The 21,242-nt window shown below is 29.9% G+C and overlaps 1 protein-coding gene across 3 annotated transcripts in view; it reads right to left on the reverse strand.

Moving 5' to 3' along the window:
* Window positions 1–92: 92 nt before the first annotated feature.
* LOC111417811 (transcription factor Sox-1a-like) overlaps window positions 93–21,242 on the reverse strand; it is a 35,955-nt gene continuing 14,805 nt past the window's right edge. Inside the window, exons 4-6 of one of the 3 annotated variants that reach the window (XM_023050189.2) lie at window positions 9,067–9,225; window positions 8,636–9,007; window positions 93–443 (exon numbers count right to left, since the gene is read on the reverse strand). In XM_023050189.2, the coding sequence (XP_022905957.2) occupies window positions 138–443; window positions 8,636–9,007; window positions 9,067–9,225 (837 nt within the window). In that variant the 3' untranslated portion in view covers window positions 93–137. The remainder of the gene's footprint in view (window positions 444–8,635; window positions 9,008–9,066; window positions 9,226–21,242) is intronic. The other 2 variants (XM_071196498.1, XM_023050190.2) reach the window with 2 other exon arrangements.

Here is a 21,242-nt window from a genome sequence, read left to right on the forward strand (position 1 = left end):
AAAGGCGCGACGTCCAGTCTTGAATACTTCGTATTATTTCTGTTTCTTTTTAATTTATAATTAAAGTGACATAACTGTGTAAACAATTTTTTATTAAACAATGTAATGATACAAAATTGTTGTCAAAAGAATATAAATCATTTTTCTTGTTCGTCCGAACGAATACATAAATTAAGAACTTCTCCTTCATCTTGATAACTAGAATAATTTGGATTATAATTTTCCAATAATAATATATCGTTAACGTCAGCGGGATTTATGAAATTATAATCGTTTTGAAAAAAATTCTGGTTCAAATGTGAAGAGCAACATGCGTGATTACAACAATTATTTCCAACCATTGTTCCTGCTTCACTACCTTCAGGTAAGTTCAAAAGTGATTGGTTATTACTATGTTTTTGTGAATGCGCAGGTTGCAGGGTTAAATTTAAGCTTCCATTTACCTAAAAACAAAAAAAAAACGATTAATTAATCTCAATCAAGCATCTATATAGACATCATTAAAAATAATATTAATTCTCTTTTTAACAATCAATACAAGATGTAATAATTTTTCTATGTTATCATTCATGTTTGGAAAGATGCCATGGTTACAAGTTTCAACATCCAACATTTTTTTTTATAAATGTTTATATCAGCTGTATGTGTCTTTTGCACCGGACGACTGGTAAACAGCTCTCCAGAATCCAAATAGTGACTTAAATCAATTAACACTAAAGTATAATCTCCACTTCAATCCTAAGTCTCAAGCAATTTTATTCAATAGCATTAATAATGTTATTATTCCGATAAGTGAAAGTGTAAAAAACTTGGGTGTTATCATGGATAACTCATTTAGATACAAAGAGTAGATTTCGTTACTTATGCGTAAAGCATATGCTGGTCTTTGTGCATTTTTTTACGTAAACTTTCACTACCTACCGCTAGATTTCCGCGTACAGATATCTCTTGGGTTTAGTTCCACTACTAACCGCGAATTTTTCTAATTACTTTTTTAAGAAAGTCACCAGATCTATTTACTTTTCCAATACCAACCTAAATCTAGTAACTTTTTACCCCCCTGATTTAAGTTGGTCACTTTCCCTATACTTATAACATTGGAGTGTAACGTCACCAGGAGCCGCTTCTGGTCCAGAACTCTCATTAATACACTACTCATATGGGAGGAAATTAACTTATCTAGCTAAGAAATTAGCTCTACATCCCTGCGCACAAAAACAACGTCCGCAGATGATACAGAAACATAGGCAAAGCAGATTTATTGCCTAGGAACCGATCTGTACTGTAACAGAAAGTAATTAGAACTCTAAAATCATAAGGACTTGCATTGGTGACCATCAGGTCCATGCAAACTATGACTGAATTGATAAACCCAACCTATCTGCCACACATACCTTTCTACAACATAGTGTTCTTATCCACAAAACAGAGAAGCGCATAGCTTTGATCCAAGTTTATGAATCAGAGGTACCCAATTCAATCTTTGTTCCACCCTAAATGTAAATGTCTTTAATATTTCAAGGTTTTTCAGTTTTCCGTTGTTATACCTTGTTATCTTTATCTCTACTTTTCCTTTTGTTGCATTAGATATTCGAGCTCTGAGAGTCCCTGCATCTAAATAGTGCTTCTACAGTCGAGTACGTGGATTAATATCTTGAATCTAACAAGATGTCATCGATTTGATTCGTGGTCTGCACATCTTGTGAGGTTCACATTATTTTTGTATCCTTATATGTGGGAAGTATCTGCTTCTAATAGTCATATTCATAGATGAGGCAAAGTTTACAAGTCTGGTTCAGTTATCCTTACACTCTTGGTATAAACTATATGGTCGTATTGTTGGGTTGGATATTTTCTCGACCTACTTTTGCGTTCATATGTCCCAATGTTATTTTCGCTCTCATACAAACTTTAAAACTGTGGTTTTAACAAATTTGATATTCTACATTAATTTCTGTTATGCATAACATTGGTCCAAGAGTTAGCTTCTTGCAGTCCCGACAGATATTCCATTTTGCAATTTTGAACCCATCACCTATTTTGGAGTAGACCTTAGAGAATTACACCTTAGAATATACGGACGTCAGACACTTTATGTCAAAGACTCGCCCCTAACCCTATTTGGTCAGAATCTCGTTTATTAGAATAGGTGTACCACAAGGTGAGGTGTAGTCACACTGTAATCTATGACCTTCCTATCAAGAAGATACCTGATTATTACAGTCGCCCCCACTGTTCTACCACATCCAGAGACGTTTCTGCGCACTTTGGGCATTCAACACTAGGAATCATACAGAAATCTTGCAATACACGCATCTAACCTCTCATAAGAATCTACAATTCTATCCCCTCCTAATCTAAAACTACTAAAAGGTGAGCTTGAGTTGAGTATGAAAAACTTTGTAGACTACAATGTAGCACAAAGCAGCCATAACAAAAACTAATTTCTTTGGAGTTTGTGTGAAAATGTCTATTTCAAACAATATGCAAAATTGACTATTTCCTTTACCTTCTCTAGACGGACACTTACTATAATATATAATCAATTCAACCGTTTGTAGACTTGACCCATATCATCAAATTCCACAATATGCTAAATCTTCTTACAACATAACATGTCGTTGGCGAAAAAGTTATAGAAGAAATTATGACCTTAGCTTATTAGGTATTTCACTAATTTTTTGATACATGCTTGCAAAAAAAGTTTCGTGCTGGGATCTTAACGTTAAGGAAATTTATGGTAACGCCTTGAAGAGCTCTATTTTTGAACTGTACTCTTAATAAGAGTTTGCATAAAAAATAAATATCAAATAGCTTTATATTTTTCCAACCATCTCGTTTCTCATAAGAAAATTAACTTTATTATAAATCTTTGACACTTTTTGGAAAACACTAAGTATTTTCTTAATACTTGAAAAACAATTTTTAATTTTCTGAACTGGGTGATTAATAACTAAATTCAGTGTTTGTAATGACAGAAGTTTATCTTGGGGTGCTTATTTTAATTCTTTGGTACACACTCAATTCTTGTCCAGCCATTATTACACATCCATCAAACTCAAGACCTACAAATTTGTCCATATCCATTTGAAAATTAGATAATGCGTTTAAAGTCGCGACGTTTATCGTTGCAGCGACAAGCTTTTATACTGGTTGAAGTATAAAAAATTTTTCTTTTGTTGTATAATTCTTGTGAATGTCCAAATGTTGATGGGCACCTGCTCTTTTAATGATATGCTAGAAGTATACTTTGCATTAATGGGGCAGAACTCAAAATGATCGTCCCTGTCACTACAAAGGGTACTGTTATAAGTTCTACTGAATACTATGGTTGAAATGATAGGCAGGAGTATATTTCTATTCTCCTCCATCTATCTTGCAGTAGAAATATCGATCTGGCGAATGACAACCATCTATGTCCCCTCCATTATATATTTAATAACTGCTGCCATAACCCACGTGCGACATATCTTTTTTCTGCCTAATCCATATTTTAAATTTTCTGAACAATGACACAATAACGCTTTTATTCATAACTTCCCTTTTCAATAAAAGCTTTAAAAATATACAAGTTTCGCACAAAAATTTCTTTTACGAGTTGAGCCATAAAATGAAATAACTTATTTAAGGAGCGACAGAAATCAGTAAAATCAAAGGAAGATACAGAATGGAACAAAGGTATGGAATATAGCTAATAAATACGCCATTTGTGATAGAAATTAAAAATGTTTCAAATTAAAGTTTCCTGATTAATTATGGTGCATATTCTGGCTATTTTTGTTTGTTTGTACTGTTCTTAGTTTCGTTGCTATGGTAACCAACATTGTTATCTTAAATGGGATACATGATTTTTTACATATTTTGACAGAAACCAGAAAAAACAGAAGAATATATGTAAACGGTGTCTTTTGTAGCTATCTCAATAATTCTGCGATTCCAACATCGTCGAAAACCGTAATTGGGGTAAAAACATTATCTATAAAATTTGATAGGTTATAATATTTAGCAGGTTTATGAATAACTCTTAATCTTTAAAGGTCATATAGCTTGAAATTTAACATCAAATTCATATTCATACAGCATATGATGAAGCAGTAATTGTGCTTGCAGTGATGATTGCGTTATCAAATTTTGTTCGCAAATTTACCACTTTTATCCCTCCTGTTGGTCGTAAATAAGTATAGTATTACACTCTAGACATAGATATTCTAATAAATGTACACTCTAAGTTGTTCAATATTTAACATTTTTACACTTCAAGCTCTGATTCTGAGTATTAATTAAAGAGTACGATGCTTATCCGTTGACGTCAGTTATGAGTTATGAGTAGGGCACGGAACTTTTGTAACAAAACGATACGATTTCCCCCCTCCACTCGTTTTTAGCAGAAAATTTCATACAAAAGTTGTTCTAAATTAAATTCTGAAACGATTTTCTCAATAAAAAAAATATATATATAAAATTTTTTTTGATATTATGTTCTTAATTATTGATCAAATCAAAAATATTTATTAACAACATTTGTTTAGAATTACTTCAGGAACAGTGTTTGTTAATACATTTTTTTGCTAACTTGAAATTTAAATAATTTCCCTCTGAATAGTATATTATCAAAATTAATTATCTCAACAATTATTGTGTTTATTAAAAAATGTTTTAAATAAAATTTGTTTCAATTTCGATTTTGAATCAATTATCTTAATAAAAAATTTTTACATCTTTATTAATTAAGCATCTAAGTATAATTATGTATAAAAACGGAAAAATTATTATTTTGAGGTTATCTCCTTAATTATTGATTAAATCAAAAAAAATTGTTGACAAAGCTTGTTTAGAATTATTTCAGGAACAATTTTTGTTAATATAATTTTTTTCTAACTTGAAATTTTAATTTCCCACTGAACAGTATGCTACAAAAACTAATATTTTTGAGGTTATATCCTTATTGTTGATTTAATCAAAAAATTTTGTTAACAAAAGTTGTTTAGAATTACTTCAGGAACAGTGTTTGTTAATACATTTTTTTGCTAACTTGAAATTTAAATAATTTCCCTCTGAATAGTATATTATCAAAATTAATTATCTCAACAATTATTGTGTTTATTAAAAAATGTTTTAAATAAAATTTGTTTCAATTTCGATTTTGAATCAATTATCTTAATAAAAAATTTTTACATCTTTATTAATTAAGCATCTAAGTATAATTATGTATAAAAACGGAAAAATTATTATTTTGAGGTTATCTCCTTAATTATTGATTAAATCAAAAAAAATTGTTGACAAAGCTTGTTTAGAATTATTTCAGGAACAATTTTTGTTAACATAATTTTTTTCTAACTTGAAATTTTAATTTCCCACTGAACAGTATGCTACAAAAATTAATATTTTTGAGGTTATATCCTTATTGTTGATTTAATCAAAAAATTTTGTTAACTAAATTTGTTTAGAATTACTTCAGGAACAGTGTTTGTTAATACATTTTTTTGCTAACTTGAAATTTTAATTTCCCTCTGAATAGTATGCTATCAAAATTACTTATCTCAATAATTATTGTTTTTATTAAAAAATGTTTTAAATAAAATTTGTTTCAATTTCGATTTTGAATCAATTATCTTAATAAAAAATTTTTACATCTCTATTAATTAAGCATCTAAGTATAATTATGTATAAAATCGGAAAAATTATTATTTTGAGGTTATCTCCTTAATTATTGATTAAATCAAAAAATATTGTTGACAAAGTTTGTTTAGAATTGTTTCAGAAACAATTTTTGTTAACATAATTTTTTTCTAACTTGAAATTTTAATTTTCCACTGAACAGTATGCTACAAAAATTAATATTTTTGAGGTTATATCCTTATTATTGATTTAATCAAAAAATTTTGTTAACAAAATTTGTTTAGAATTACTTCAGGAACAGTGTTTGTTAATACATTTTTTTGCTAACTTGAAATTTAAATAATTTCCCTCTGAATAGTATATTATCAAAATTAATTATCTCAACAATTATTGTGTTTATTAAAAAATGTTTTAAATAAAATTTGTTTCAATTTCGATTTTGAATCAATTATCTTAATAAAAAATGTTTACATCTCTATTAATTAAGCATCTAAGTATAATTATGTATAAAAACGGAAAAATTATTATTTTGAGGTTATCTCCTTAATTATTGATTAAATCAAAAAAAATTGTTGACAAAGTTTGTCTAGAATTGTTCCAGAAACAATTTTTGTTAACACAATTTTTTTCTAACTTGAAATTTTAATTTCCCACTGAACAGTATGCTGTTTTTTAATCCAGATTCGTTACAAATGTTCCGTGCCCTGGTTATGAGTTAGAGTATCATATATACATAGAGATGATAGGCTAGACATAAACATCTGATAACCAGATTAAAAAGCTGCATCAGCAGACAGCAATAAATCATTGCACTATTCAAAGATATATCAATTAACCCAGAAACAATTAGCCGAAATTCAGGGATTCTTGGTCAAAACTGAAAAGGTTAGAAATAAAAACATACTTTTGACTTAACCAAATATACCAAAACTTCTCAGTCCAAACCGGGTTCTAAACTAGTCAAAACCGCTTCTTCAAACAATGTCATAAAAAATATAAATTATAATTCTGCCAAATAAAGATGTCAAAATCTGAATTACTAAATCATAACTTATTAATCTATTCATTTAAGACTAATAATTTTTTTTTTTTTACTTTTTCCGAGATATTTTTGATGGGTAAAATTGTAAATAAAACCAAATTCTGCTAAACAATTTTTATTTCGTTCTCGGAATCACTATTTTATTTCATTCATATAATATATATATATATTTATTTATATCACTTGATATGAATCAAAATAACATATTTTTAGTGGTACATCTTTGATTTTCAGTCACGGTTTGTTTTTTTTTTTGCTCACTTATAATAACGAATCAAAAATGTACGGTTGTAAACTCTCGACTACGTTTTTTTTTGGTTTCTCAAAATCTAAGGTACAACATACAATATAATAATATGTATAATCGTTATTATTACGGTTCTCTTCGCGTCTCTTTAAATATATCTTTGTACACAATTTAAATCTGTGGTGTTACTGGTTCTATTTCATTAAATTAATTTTAATTTATCAGTATATTATTAATATTATTTGTTTTCTTCTTTTAAATTTAAAACCGCTCGAAAAATTAAAAATCTGAGCAAATACCTCAATATTTAATGGACCTTTCGAACTGTTTAATCCGCAAGATTACTTTGATTTTTTTTTTATTTTTGAGTTTCTTTTGGTCAATAAAGGAAAGTATTGGCAAACATGGAAGCATCAAACATATTATAATGAACTATTTACAATGTCTCCAAAATGAGAACTTAAAAACAACCGAGGAATTTTTTTTTTGTTGGGAAGCTCATACAATTTTTTTCCTTTTAATATAATAATATAATTTTGACGTATCTACTAAGGCACAACCACTTTTTTGTTTGAAATTTTTTTAAAATTACATACAATAAATTTTTTTGTCCCAATTTTAATTTAATTTAAGGACTTATGTATAATATACAGAGTTTCTACTAGAAATTGTTCCAACTATCATTTTTCTTCCTCATTATCAATTATTTCCTATTAAAAAAATGTTAGTTGGTGTCATGGAAAATTGAGATTTAACTAACTAATTTACAGGTAGGTATTTACATGTTCTGTTTTAACTTCATGTTCTTATTAATGGCTAATATGTTGTTTAAACCCTGTTAAGTATTGTGAGAACATTTCACACATCTTTTTTCTCTTCTTTCATGTTTGAGTAAATTTTTCACCTTGACTAGAATCATTCAATATTTACATTACGTACATGGTGTCACAATCATATCACAAAATCACTTAACTACATACACTTTATCATCATTATCATAGCATATTTTTTTGTGGTTAAGAGTTTTTGAAGCATGATTAGGACACCCAATATTTACCGGAAATAAATAATTTATTCATATTTCGTGTCATAATCATAATCATCCACCGTTTTCGTCCAATATATTACTTTCTTATAGGTCATAATCCTATAAAATAATAATAAAAACTATAGCGCTTGGTCCCAAACGAATATGTCGACTCGAAAACGCCTGATCATTTTTCAAAATTTAAATTGAAACGAAACTAATTTTTTTTTCAAATACATTACAGTCCCCTTTGGCAAGGCACTATTATAATTTTGAACGATATCATTTTTTTTAAACATTTCGGGTTCATCTCCGTTAAAATTTCAATCACAAAACATAAAATTAACAATTAATTTTTGATTAATAAAATTTGATTAACAAAACACGTTTCCTTTAAAATAAACGACATATTTTTTTATACATCTTACATAGACGGCCTATGGATTAAATTTAAAAATTTACTAATTGTACATTTCGGCCATCAATCATTTTTTCCTTAAACAATAAATTTCGACTATGAACTCATTTATAGTTGAAAATCTAAAAATTTTAAATCATTTTCGGTTTGCATAAAGTAATCGAGAAAACCTTTATTATTCGGCGGTCGTTGAAAGCGACCCCTTTCCGTCGAACCGAAAGCTTCGTTAAAATCCGGTAATGCTTTTTTAGGTTTAAGACTTTCCCCCGATGTTGATTTTACCTTTTTCGGCTTGGTTTCTTCTTTATTTTCAAAATTTCCTTCTCCAAACCCTACGTAAGATTCATTTTCTCCTCCATCCGTTTCCAACGGTTGAATACTATCCAATTTATTTTCAAAAACCGGTTCTCGCATTGTAATTTTTTCAATTTCTTGTCTTTCACAATTACTCGAAATCGTTTGATGGTGGTGTTCTTGATTTGGAAAAACATCCACTTCTGTTTTCGGTTTCGCTCGAAACGTTGTTTCCAAGTGTTGTTGGTATCCGTGCATTTGATGAGGAGGTGAAATTATATACGGGCCCGTTGAGTTACTTCGCATTTCTTCGTATGGATGCCAAATTTCAGGTTGTTGTGGAATTCTTGGAGAATTATTCTAAAATTAAATTAAAAGTTATAATAAAAAAGTTATAAACAAGTTACTACGATTTATACCTGCACAAAATTTTGTGAGGAATGATGACTCATCGGGTGTAAATGTTTTGTGTAATGAATCGGTGGCATAAATCCTCCACCGTTTGATGTGTTTGACATTGAATTAAATCCTGGGGATGTACACATTGGAGAGTTCATCATACGAACACCATGAGGACCCTGAAACATAAAACCAATAAGATTTGTTCATGTTCAGTGTTTCTAGATAATAGGTAAAATAGTCAATTTAATAGTTTAAGTTTGTTTTAATCAAACTTGCATATTTAAGGGAATAGTTCTATGTCCAGGTCAACAAAGACACTCATTGTGGGATATGTTCTTACAATCGTTGTCTTAAATTTCACACAAATTTTTGTAATGTAACCTTGAATGATTATTTTCAAATTTAACTGAACAGCCAAAAAAAATCTCGGATGATCGCAGCATTTGTAGTCATCTAAGTCAAAAGTCTGAAGGTGTGTCTCGTGGCAGAATGAAATGATTTGAATAAAAAATCATCAGAAATCATATAGCCCTAATGGTTCGTTTTCTGGATGTCCATGTGGACGATTTTTGCCTTTGTCTTCTATAACTGCTTTTTTGAAAACTTCATCTACAAGGGCTTTGACGCCAATATTTATATGATCTATGATTAAATAATAACGTGATATACTGGAATCTTTGCCCAAACCTATGAGAGAACAGTTTTGTGTTCTAAATACAAATATGATCTGGTAAGTTCTATACATTGGTAAGAAGCGGAATGATGTATGACGCAGAAGTATGGGGATGAAGAGAACAAGGAATGCTTGAGGATGTGTAAACAAGGTATTGGAGGAAGATGGGTACTAAGGTTGGCAAGGGAGACTCCAGGGTATATAGTGAAGGAAGAGGTTAAGGTGGACTTAATAAGGATGGAGGCTGGGAGAAGAGCAGTGAAATACGAGGAAAGAGTAAAAGGATAGAGGGAAGAATGAAAGGATAGAGGGAAGGATTGTTGCAAGATGTACGCAGTTTCACTTATGATATGCTAAGGGGATACATACTTATTGTATAGTACAAAATATTTGCAAAGTTACAAATTATTTGATCGACGCAGATTCAATAATTGTTTAGACCAGTGTTGTCCACTAATTTTTGATCAAGATCGACTTTTCATATAAATGTCTTGTCAAGATCGACCGAAGGGTTTAAAGTAACCTTCCTTTTTTTTGCTCTGAGGCCAAGATATAGATATTTCAGATTCATGATTTTTTTTGGCAATCGACGTTATGGTCACCATTGATTTAGAGCTTATATATCGATATAAATAAAAAATGGTAATAATTGAGTTCAATCTTGTTATGGATCTAGTCTTTATGGCCCATTACTAAAGTTTTATGTATAAAAAGTATTTCCCCATCGCTTTTAGTTTTTGAGTTATAATTGAGTTAATTTTTGAAAATCAACAATTTTGATTTTTAATCGATTTAGAGCTTATAAACAAAAAATGGTAATAATTGGGTTCAATCTTGTTATGGATTTAGTCTTTATGGCCCATTACTAAAGTTTTATGTATAGAAAGTATTTCTCCATCGCTTTTAGTTTTTGAGTTATGATTGAGTTAATTTTCGAAAATCAACAATTTTGATGTTTAATCGATTTAGAGCTTATAAATAAAAAATGGTAATAATTGGGTTCAATCTTTTTATGGATCTTGTCTTTATGGTCCATTACTAAGGTATTATGTATAAAAAGTATTTCCCCATAGCTGTTAGTTTTTGAGTTATAATTCAGTTAATTTTCAAAAATCTACAATTTTGATGTTTAATCGATTTAGAGCTTATAAATAAAAAATAGTAATAATTGGGTTCAATCTTGTTATGGATCTAGTCTTTATGGTCCATTACTAAGTTTTTATGTATAAAAAATATTTTCCCATCGCTTTTAGTTTATGAGTTATGATTGAGTTAATATTCGAAAATGAACAATTTTGATGTTTAATCGATTTAGAGCTTATAAATAAAAAATGGTAATAATTGGGTTCAATCTTGTTATGGATTTAGTCTTTATGGCCCATTACTAAGGTTTTATGTATAAAAAGTCTTTCCCCATCGCTTTTAGTTTTTGAGTCATAATTGAATTAATTTTCGAAAATCAACAATTTTGACGTTTAATCGATTTAGAGCTTATAAATAAAAAATGGTAATAATTGGGTTCAATCTTTTTATGGATCTTGTCTTTATGGTCCATTACTAAGGTTCTATGTATAAAAAGTATTTCCCCATCGCTGTTAGTTTTTGAGTTATAATTGAGTTAATTTTCAAAAATCAACAATTTTGATGTTTAATCGATTTAGAGCTTATAAATAAAAAATAGTAATAATTGGGTTCAATCTTGTTATGGATTTAGTCTTTATGGCCCATTACTAAGGTTTTATGTATAAAAAGTATTTCCCCATCGCTTTTAGTTTTTGCGTTATAATTGAGTTAATTTTCAAAAATCAACAATTTTGATGTTTAATCGATTTAGAGCTTATAAATAAAAAATAGTAATAATTGGGCTCAATCTTGTTATGGATTTAGTCTTTATGGTCCATTACTAAGGTTTTATGCATAAAAAGTTTTTCTCCATCGCTTTTAGTTTTTGAGTTATAATTGAGTTAATTTTCGAAAATCAACAATTTTAATGTTTAATCGATTTAGAGCTTATAAATAAAAAATGGTAATAATTAGGTTCAATCTTTTTATGGATTAAATTAAAGATGTGTATACCAAAGTATCATACTTCATCGATACCTTGATGTTTGGTCATTGATGCTTATTCTGTGGAAGGTCTTTTGAGGTAGTACATGAGTCATTACGGAAGATTCAAAATTCTTGAAAGTCATCTCAGTAGATTAAATTATCTACGAAAGTTAATCTAAGCAAGTATAAATAGCTATTATACAACACACTCTACCAGATATCAATACACACTCCACCAATTTATTTGGCCAAAAAACTGAAGTATGATAATGTCATTCTGCTGATCTTACAGTTTGCAAAATGTATCAGATTTCTGTAATATTTCTGCTTAACAAAAATATTACAGAAATCTGATACATTTTGCAAACTGTAAGATTTAGATAATTCTTTAACTGCTTTTATGTCATTAATAAAGTGTTCTAATAGACATGTATGAAACCTGAAATTTAATCGCACGTGTCAAATAATGCAAATAAATGTACTGAAATATGAGTACATTATTTGACATGGGCAAGTGTAAAACGAGTTTCCAATCAATTAGAAACTTTTCTTGGTACAAACCTAAAATTTCCTACTTTGGTAAACTAAGACCGTTTGCACACGGAGCTAGTGGAAAGGAACTATTCAAATGGGATCATCCATGGCGTTATTGATTGCGGACTCGTCTGTGATTGACAAAAATGACCGAGTTAATGGCATGTCGAGTGATTTAAGTTTCCAGATCCAAGTGGTCCAGCAGAATAAATGACCAACAACCTTTTCTTCGTGGCAGAAATGGAAAAAAGTTCGATTTTATATAATTTTCTGCATCCTGACTACTCAAAAAAACATGAAGCAGAACAGACGTGGGTGAGATCGGCAACGTGGTAAAATTGACAGGTGTGTTCTCTATTTTAATTATAGGAATACAAAATTGTGAATCGTCATACCTAATTACATAATTAAGCGAAAAGCAAGTATTACACTGATAACCTCATCTCACGTATTTCCACTGCCAGGGCAGAAAATCTTACAAGTTAACGAAATTGTTGGCTAAATACAATCTGAGAACTGCTACACTAAAGTTGTTATGTCATCTACAACAGCAGTTGTATCACTTGTATATATATATATATAGGAAAGTCCTTTTTGTCTGCACCCATGACTAAACTGAACAAACCACAGGTTTTGTGTGGTCAATAATGAGTCAGTAACTGGTTAATCACCTAAGTTACCAACCAGTTTAGTTCCTTTGCAAAAACTCCTTGTGCAGACCACTTAAATGGAATATTTCAGGAATTTGCCAATTCGCGGTGGTGATAAAAAGAATTGATTGTCTAATGCAAAAGAAATCGCACTTTCTCGGTGCATGTTGCGGAAGTAAATTGGATAATGACAAAATTTAAAATTACAAAGCAAAATATAAATTGCTTAAAAGTGAATGAGTCCTATTAATTCTAATTTGCATGCACTCAAATGTCATAGATTTGCGATGTAGTTAAGAATGAAAATTTTGACACTAATAAGACGTTTTAAAGAAATTATTTTTACCCATTTGGAAAAAGATTTTCGTACAAGTGTTTACTTGCTGCAATAAAGATCTAAAGCATAAAATATCGATGTAAAATAACAATCTTATTATGACTTATACAATTTGTACGAGTTTGATGATCGTTATTAAAGAGTGATTTACGATTTTAAGCAAGGTTCGTAACCTATACAGTTGTCGTGGTTACCGGGATGGCGTAGCATTACCCACACTGCTAAGTTATCTGCATCCCATCTACGCTAATATTATTTGCTGCTTTCCGAGCATATGACCCAAACTGAGCGCGTAATTTTGGAGTAGCTTACAAAGCGGCACAAAATTCGGTTGATAAATTATTCGATCACTTCACATAACTACTTAGGTAGGAGTAATTATAAATGATTTGATGAATCGAATACTTTTCTTTCAATCTGTTATTAATGGAATGAAACGTATCAAGATAAGTATTTAAATTTATAAATTCTTGGGTACTTAATGAGACAAAAAAAGCAGTATAATCAAAATTTCCAGCAGAAATGAAAATTTTTTTTCAATAATTAATCAATAAGATATGGAGAAATTATTCTTTGTAAGTATGCAAAAGATAAGTGTGACAAAAATGTCTAGACTCTAGCTGTATATAGTAGATTTTTTCGAGAAAACTTTCTATATTGTCAGTTCATCACTCTCAAGAAAAAAAACTTAATGACTGACTAACTTGGTCCACTTTGAAATGTGTTAGAACGCCTTGGTAATCTTAGCTATGACCTCTCGAAGATCAACGATAAACATTTACAATCTTGATATGCAATAATTACATCTAAACCAACATCTTGGTTCTGATTGATGCACTCGATCTCGGCTATAATCTTAACATCAATCAACGAAAAATCTTCGCTGTTTTGGTACATAATAGATGTTTCTATATCAAGACCTTCATATATAATGATAACATTAATAATTCATAAAACGTCTTAACCGTAAGCGAGCTCATCAATAATCTATCAGCCGTCAACTAACGATAATTTTTCGCGGCCTTGGTTTACAATAGTTCTATGTATACATAGGTCAGGGACACCTCAACCACGATCTCTCAATCAAGAATAAACCTTCATAACCTTAACGTAAAAATATATCCTTGCATGTAATAAACAACATTATTTTTCAGGTAATAAGTAAAGATGTTAAGATTTTCAGTGACTTATTAAAAAGCCCTTCAAAATACTTAACGGATGCCACAACATCACTTTCAAACTTTTTCATTTTGAAATTGGGTTACTTTTCTCTTAAATGGAGGTTTATTTTATTATTCCCTATGAGGTAAACATTTAGGATTTTTATTTCTCGTACTTGGAGACCTCGTGAATTCTTTGTTTCCAGCTTGTTTGTTTTGAAACTTTGACACAATTTTTCTCATATATGAAGGTTATGTGGTTTCTTCTATAATAGATTTGTAAGGTTCTTAGTTATCGACAAATAGGATGTTTCATCATTTCAAGTTCAAATTCCATTAGAACTCGTTTTATAAGTGTTTTATAAAATTACTCATGAATTCCTTTTTACTACATCAACCAAAATATGTTGCCACTCAAGGACAGTAGAATCTAACAGGACTGTTACATCCATTGTTGTGACAACCTGCCCGCAAACTACGTCACACCATTTTCCACGCCCAGCTGTTGTTATGGTCTATGTGTTTGTTGTGTATTTTTAGAGGTTATATCCTAGACGTATTCATATTATTTTTGAAGTTTTGTGTTTTTAGACGTATTAATGTCTATCATATAACCTCTAAAAACGCAGACAGTTACCAGGCGTGGCAAATAGTGTGACGTAGAGTGCGGGCAACCAATCCCTGGTGGACTACAAAAATACAATGGATGTAGCAGTCCTGTTAGATTCTACTGTCCTTGGTTGCCACTTACTCACTTTACTAACATTTGATTTGGAAATATGTCTAAATACGGTCCGAGTGCAGTTTGGAAGTTGTTACATGTAAGTTTGGAACTTTTATATTCTTTGCCGTTATCAAACGTAAACAAATTGCTTCTCGTTAAGATTAAAAAAAAATATTAAAATATATATAGAAATCACCGAGAAGAATAATATAAAACAGCAACATATAAATAGAAAAAACGACCAACATAAATGTGATTTATTTGAATAAAACTTTCACTCCCCACCACTTCACCGCATCATCAAATTTCAAAAGCGCTGTAATTTCATTTAATGAAGCTCACTCTCCGGCGGCAATATTAAACATTAATCCTTTAATAGTTGTAACAGGTTTTAAATAACTATCTCGTCTACAAAATCGTTTAGAAAAACGTCACCTCTCATATTTCACCCATTTTATTGATCATACGCAAAAATGGTATGTATAACTGTAGCATATTTGCATATGCAGATGAAACAGTCACAATTTTTCAATGTTCTGGTTTACAACATGCAGTTGAACAAACCTAAATCGTCACAAACACTTAAATATTATCACACAAATTAGAGACTACCTATTCTATCAATCACGGTAAAACAACTTTTGAACATTACTCATTTATAACCAATTTTTATGTCTGGAGTAACTCAATTTACTAAAGATAAAATATTCTGCGTTGATGTAACTCTGACAATTAATCGATAATATTGATAAACTTATTTGAGGAATTGCACAGCGATTTTATAAACGTATCTAAACTTTTGAGGGTCTTTAATTATACGAACTCAACAAGATAAATATTAAAATCCTATTCAAAATAAAGTTAGCGCAAGATATCTAGATTGTGATTAAATTGTTGTTGAATATTTGTACTGAACCGTTTGACATGTACTGAAAATTTGTTATTAAATTCTCTATTTGATAAGCTAATCAAAAAAATGGGTGTTCCATTTAAAATTTTCGAGTTTTTTGCAATTGACTATATTAAAACAGTAGTTACATTTTTGGAACACTCTGTATGAGATAGACCGTTATAATCAATGTCGCTCCATTTGAGGATATCCAAGAAGAAACTATACCAATTTTTAACCTTCTAGCTCAACCTTTGGCTGAGCAACTCAGCACATAGTGTTAATTGATAAAAAAAGCTTCTAATCAATATATCTCAAAAACTAAAAGCTACCCAGTGCTTTCAACATATCTTATCAAAGTCAACATGTTTTTGTGTTGTTTTTCCATTTAAAATAACATGTTTATGTGAGTACTTCATTATGGAAGATAATTTTCCGTTTATGTGGTAAACTTCCTACAACTTTTCTCTAAAGAACGACTAACGGTGTATCTCGGCTCTTAATACCATTTATGTGCTTTGGCGTTTACGTGGGACACCTGTATAATTATTAAGCAAACAATTATGAAGATGCTACTTGAAAAAAGTTTTCTGGTTAAACTTAAAATCATTGGGATTTTTTTAATTATGAGTTATATTAATAAGGATAACTCAAAAGTGAAGAACAATTTTATCAAGATTATACAGGGTCGCTCATATGTATGGAGACGACCGGTTATTTCCTAGAGTAAGATAGCTAGCGAAGATAAAAAAGTTTTAATGTTTTTTAAAATCTATTACAATAGAGACCAATTAAGTATACAGGGTCAATGAAAAAGTTGTGGCGAAACAAAGTTACGTATTTTTTAATCAAAAAATTGTATAGAAATATTCTACGTTGCTGTAACTCTGATAATTAGTCGATAACATTGATAAACTTATTTGAGGAATTGCACAGCGATTTTATAAATGTATAAGATAAACCAGCACAGTCTATGTCGCTCCATTTGAAAACATCAAAGGAGAAACTACACCAATTTTTAGTTTCCTACCACGACATAGTGTTAATTGATAAAAAAGCTTCAATTAATGTATCTCTAAAACTAAAACCACTAGGTATCAACATGTCTTATCAAAGTCAACATGTTTTTGTGTGTAGAATAGAAATTATATCATTCCATTTAAGGTAATATGTTTATGTCAGTACGTCGTTAAGGAACACCCTCTATGTATAGAAATATTTTCCGTTTATAGTGTCCTATAACTGTTCTCTAAACAAGAATGTGTATCTCATACAACACATCATAAAACTAAAGTTAACCATTTTGCAGATATCGAACTGTGTATCTCAAATGTCATTTATGTACTTTGCCGCTTACGTGGGACATCCTGTATAACTATTAGACAAACAATTAAAATGATGTTACTTGGAAAAAATTTCTGCTTGGGAAGTAAACTTCAAATCATCACAATTATAGTTTTAAGGATATCTCAAAAGTGAAGAACAATTTCATCAAGATTATGATATACAGGGTGTGTCGAATGTCTGGAATATAGCCAATAACTTCGCCATTTGCGGTTTTAAAGAAAAATGTTTTATATACAAGTTCTTTTATTAATCGCGGCGCACTTTTTGGCGATGTTTGCTTGTTTGTATTGTTTTTTGTTTCGTTGCTATGGCAACCAACATTGTAATTTTAAATGGGATGCATATATTTTTTTGCACACTTTGATATAGGATAAATCCCTCTATGCGATGAACATATCAAATCATATGGTTGTATAAGAAAAAAATCGAGAAAAATCGCGATTTCTAAAAATATTAAATCATCAAATTTCAATCAAAGAAGGTGCCGAAATAACGCCGTTGACAATGTTAAATGTCAAAAAAATGACAGTTTCAATTATGAATAATTAATAATGTATGGGTGCGGTGACACACTTTTAATGTAGTTTCGTCATTGGTAGCTGTCTTCGGCCGTCCACTTTTTGGAAGGTTTTTAACACTTCCGGTGTTAAAGGATTTTTTTAATATTTTGGATACTGTGGATTGTGTAATTTGTGTATACGGTAAATATTACTGAACAGTGTACAAACTCCACTTTGAGTGCGTTTTCTTTCGGCATATCCATACTTCATTAACACGTTGACTGCCGCAATTGTCACTAAAAGTCTATCCATTCTGGCCGGAACAATTTTAAAATTAAATAGGCATGGAAATCAACTGGTGCTTCTCATGGCTGTTGTGGAAATTTTGCCGTGCATCAAGTTAGGCTTCTCATGGCAGTCAACGTGTTAATATTTGGATTCTTAATTGCGCCATATTTGTTTGAACTATCAATTTCTTTTGTAATAACACGTAATAATTGTCATAATTGTAATTTGTTGATTTCATATGTTCAGAGAACGCATTTTTTCTCGATTTTTTTCTTATACAACCATATGATTTGATATGTTCATTACGTAGAAGGATTTATCCTCTATCAAAATATGCAAGAAAAACGTATGTATCGCATTTAAAATAATAATGTTGGTTGCCATAACAATGAAACAAAAAACAATGTAAACAAGCAATTAATACAGAATTTTTTTATTTGAAACTTTTTTTTTAACCCTTTGTGTCCCAAGAAGTCAAAAATTTTGAAAGTTTGTGAAAAAAATATTGATATAAAACTTACATTTTCGTATATCCTAAAAGTGTTAAAAAAGATGCTACATTAAAAATTCCTGGAAGCCGTATTTATTGAAATTAAGGAATGAGACTTATTCTAAATTAAAGCTCAAAGCATTCTCTTTAAAATGATGTATAATAATTGTTGGGTTGGATTGGAAAAATATTGAGAAAAAAAATGTTGAAATTAAACTTACATTTTGATATAACCTAAAAATGTCAAAAAAGATGCTAATTTAAAAATTCCTGGAAGTCGTATTTATTGAAATTAAGGAATGAGACTTACTCTAAATTAAAGCTCAAAGCTTTCTCTTTAAGATGATGTATAATAATTGTTGGGTTGGATTGGAAAAATATTAAGAAAAGAAATGTTGAAATAAAACTTACATTTTCGTATAACCTAAAAGTCTCAAAAAATATGCTAATTTAAAAATTCCTGGAAGTCGTATTTATTGCAATTAAGTAATGAGACTTGTTCTAAATTAAAGCTCAAAGCTTTCTCTTTAAAATGATATATAATAATTGTTGGGTTGGATTGGAAAAATATTGAGAAAAAAAAATGTTGAAACAAAACTTACATTTTTGTACAACCTAAAAGTGTCAAAAAAAATGATAAATTAAAAATTCCTGGAAGCCGTATTTATTGAAATTAAGGAATGAGACTGACTCTAAATTAAAGCTCAAAGCTTTCTCTTTAAAATGATGTATAATAATTGTTGGGTTGGATTGGAAAAATATTGAGAAAAAAAATGTTGAAACAAAACTTACATTTTCGTATAAACTAAAAGTGTCAAAAAAGATGCTAATTTAAAAATTCCTGGAAGCCGTATTTATTGAAATTAAGGAATGAGAGTTGTTCTAAATTAAAGTTCAAAGCTCTCTCTGTAAAATGATGTATAATACTTGTTGGGTTGGATTGGAAAAATATTGAGAAAAAAAAATGTTGAAACAAAACTTACATTTTCGTATAAACTAAAAGTGTCAAAAAAGATGCTAATTTAAAAATTCCTGGAAGTCGTATTTATTGAAATTAAGGAATGAGACTTGTTCTAAATTAAAGCTCAAAGCTTTCTCTTTAAAATGATGTATAATAATTGTTGGGTTGGATTGGAAAAATATTGAGAAAAAAAAGGTTGCAATAAAACTTATATTTTCGTATAAACTTAGTAGAAAGAACCGATAGTTCTAAATGCGCCGAATAGATGACTACAGTTTAAAATGAGTGTTTAAAACTACCGATACTTTAAAGTACCGCCGGGATACAAAGGGTTAAACCACAAATGGCGAAGTTATTACACCCCCTGTATATAGAAACGAGCGGTTATGTCCTAAAGTAAGATAGCTAGCGAAAAATGTTGAGATACAAAACTTAGAGTGTTTTTTAAAATCTATTAATTAAAATGAAGACAATAAAGACAAATTAACTATACAGGGTTAATCAAAAAGTTATAGCGAAACAAAGTTACGTTTTCTTTAATGAAACACCTTTATATTATTATTCCATATTTCATTTTATCACGTTTCATCTCAAATTAACCGTTTTTCAGATATTGAATTTTGAAAATGTATGAATTTATCTAATTAGTTACGTAATTTATCTTTGCGCACAAATTATTAAAACCAAATGTATTTTTGAGTTGTGTATATCATTGCGTTGCTATGGAGATAGAAATTTTTAAAGGTAACTTGATGAACTATCAACATACGACTAAAATATTTTTGTGTAATTTATAAGAAAGTAATTTTTAAAGTTCAATATCTCGAAAACGGTTAAGTTTAAGTTTATGATGTGCTATATGATTAATATACAGGGTGTTCCTTGTTTCATCATTAAATTTTTGATTGAGCCTGTATACACAAAATATTTTTATCTTAACATTTTTCGGTTACCGATCGTTTCCATAGATATTAGTGACCCTGTATAAAAAACGAATACTGTATTTTATGAAAATTTCAATGTGCGTTTATATTTTTAGCAACGAGACACAAAGCTTGAACGATACGAATCAATATTTGAAAACTGGAAGGGTTTCATCGTACACTATACTGCTTCCACGATATCTAGAAACTTTTAAAATCCTGAAACCCACTAGATTTACCAATAAATAAATGCAATATCAAAATGTTTAAAAAAAGTATTATTTAGAAATTTTGAAAATAAGTAATAAAATTGATCAAAAAATTAGAATTGGTTGGAAATAAAAGAAAAATTGAAGTGGTTGATTTTCGATTTTTCTCTATTCTCTTTAGTGGAGAGTAGGGTTTCGATGATCCGGGTGTTGGGACGTCGACAGCTCGCGTATCGACGCTGCAGTTGCGTAACAACGACGGGCGCCACAACGCTGAAAGCGGTCGCCATGGAAACAGTGAAACGGCGTTTCCATCTCGCGTTACCATGGAGCGGTCGATGCTGCACTTTCCCGCCCGTTTTCCACGGCCCAATCGAAACCCAACACTTTTCCAAAACCTCTTTGTGTTTTTGTGTTTTACACTTTTCATCAATCTCATTTAAAACCATCAAGTATAAT

This window comes from Onthophagus taurus, chromosome 6 (assembly GCF_036711975.1).
Source record: "Onthophagus taurus isolate NC chromosome 6, IU_Otau_3.0, whole genome shotgun sequence".
Classification (NCBI taxonomy): Eukaryota; Metazoa; Arthropoda; class Insecta; order Coleoptera; family Scarabaeidae; genus Onthophagus; species Onthophagus taurus.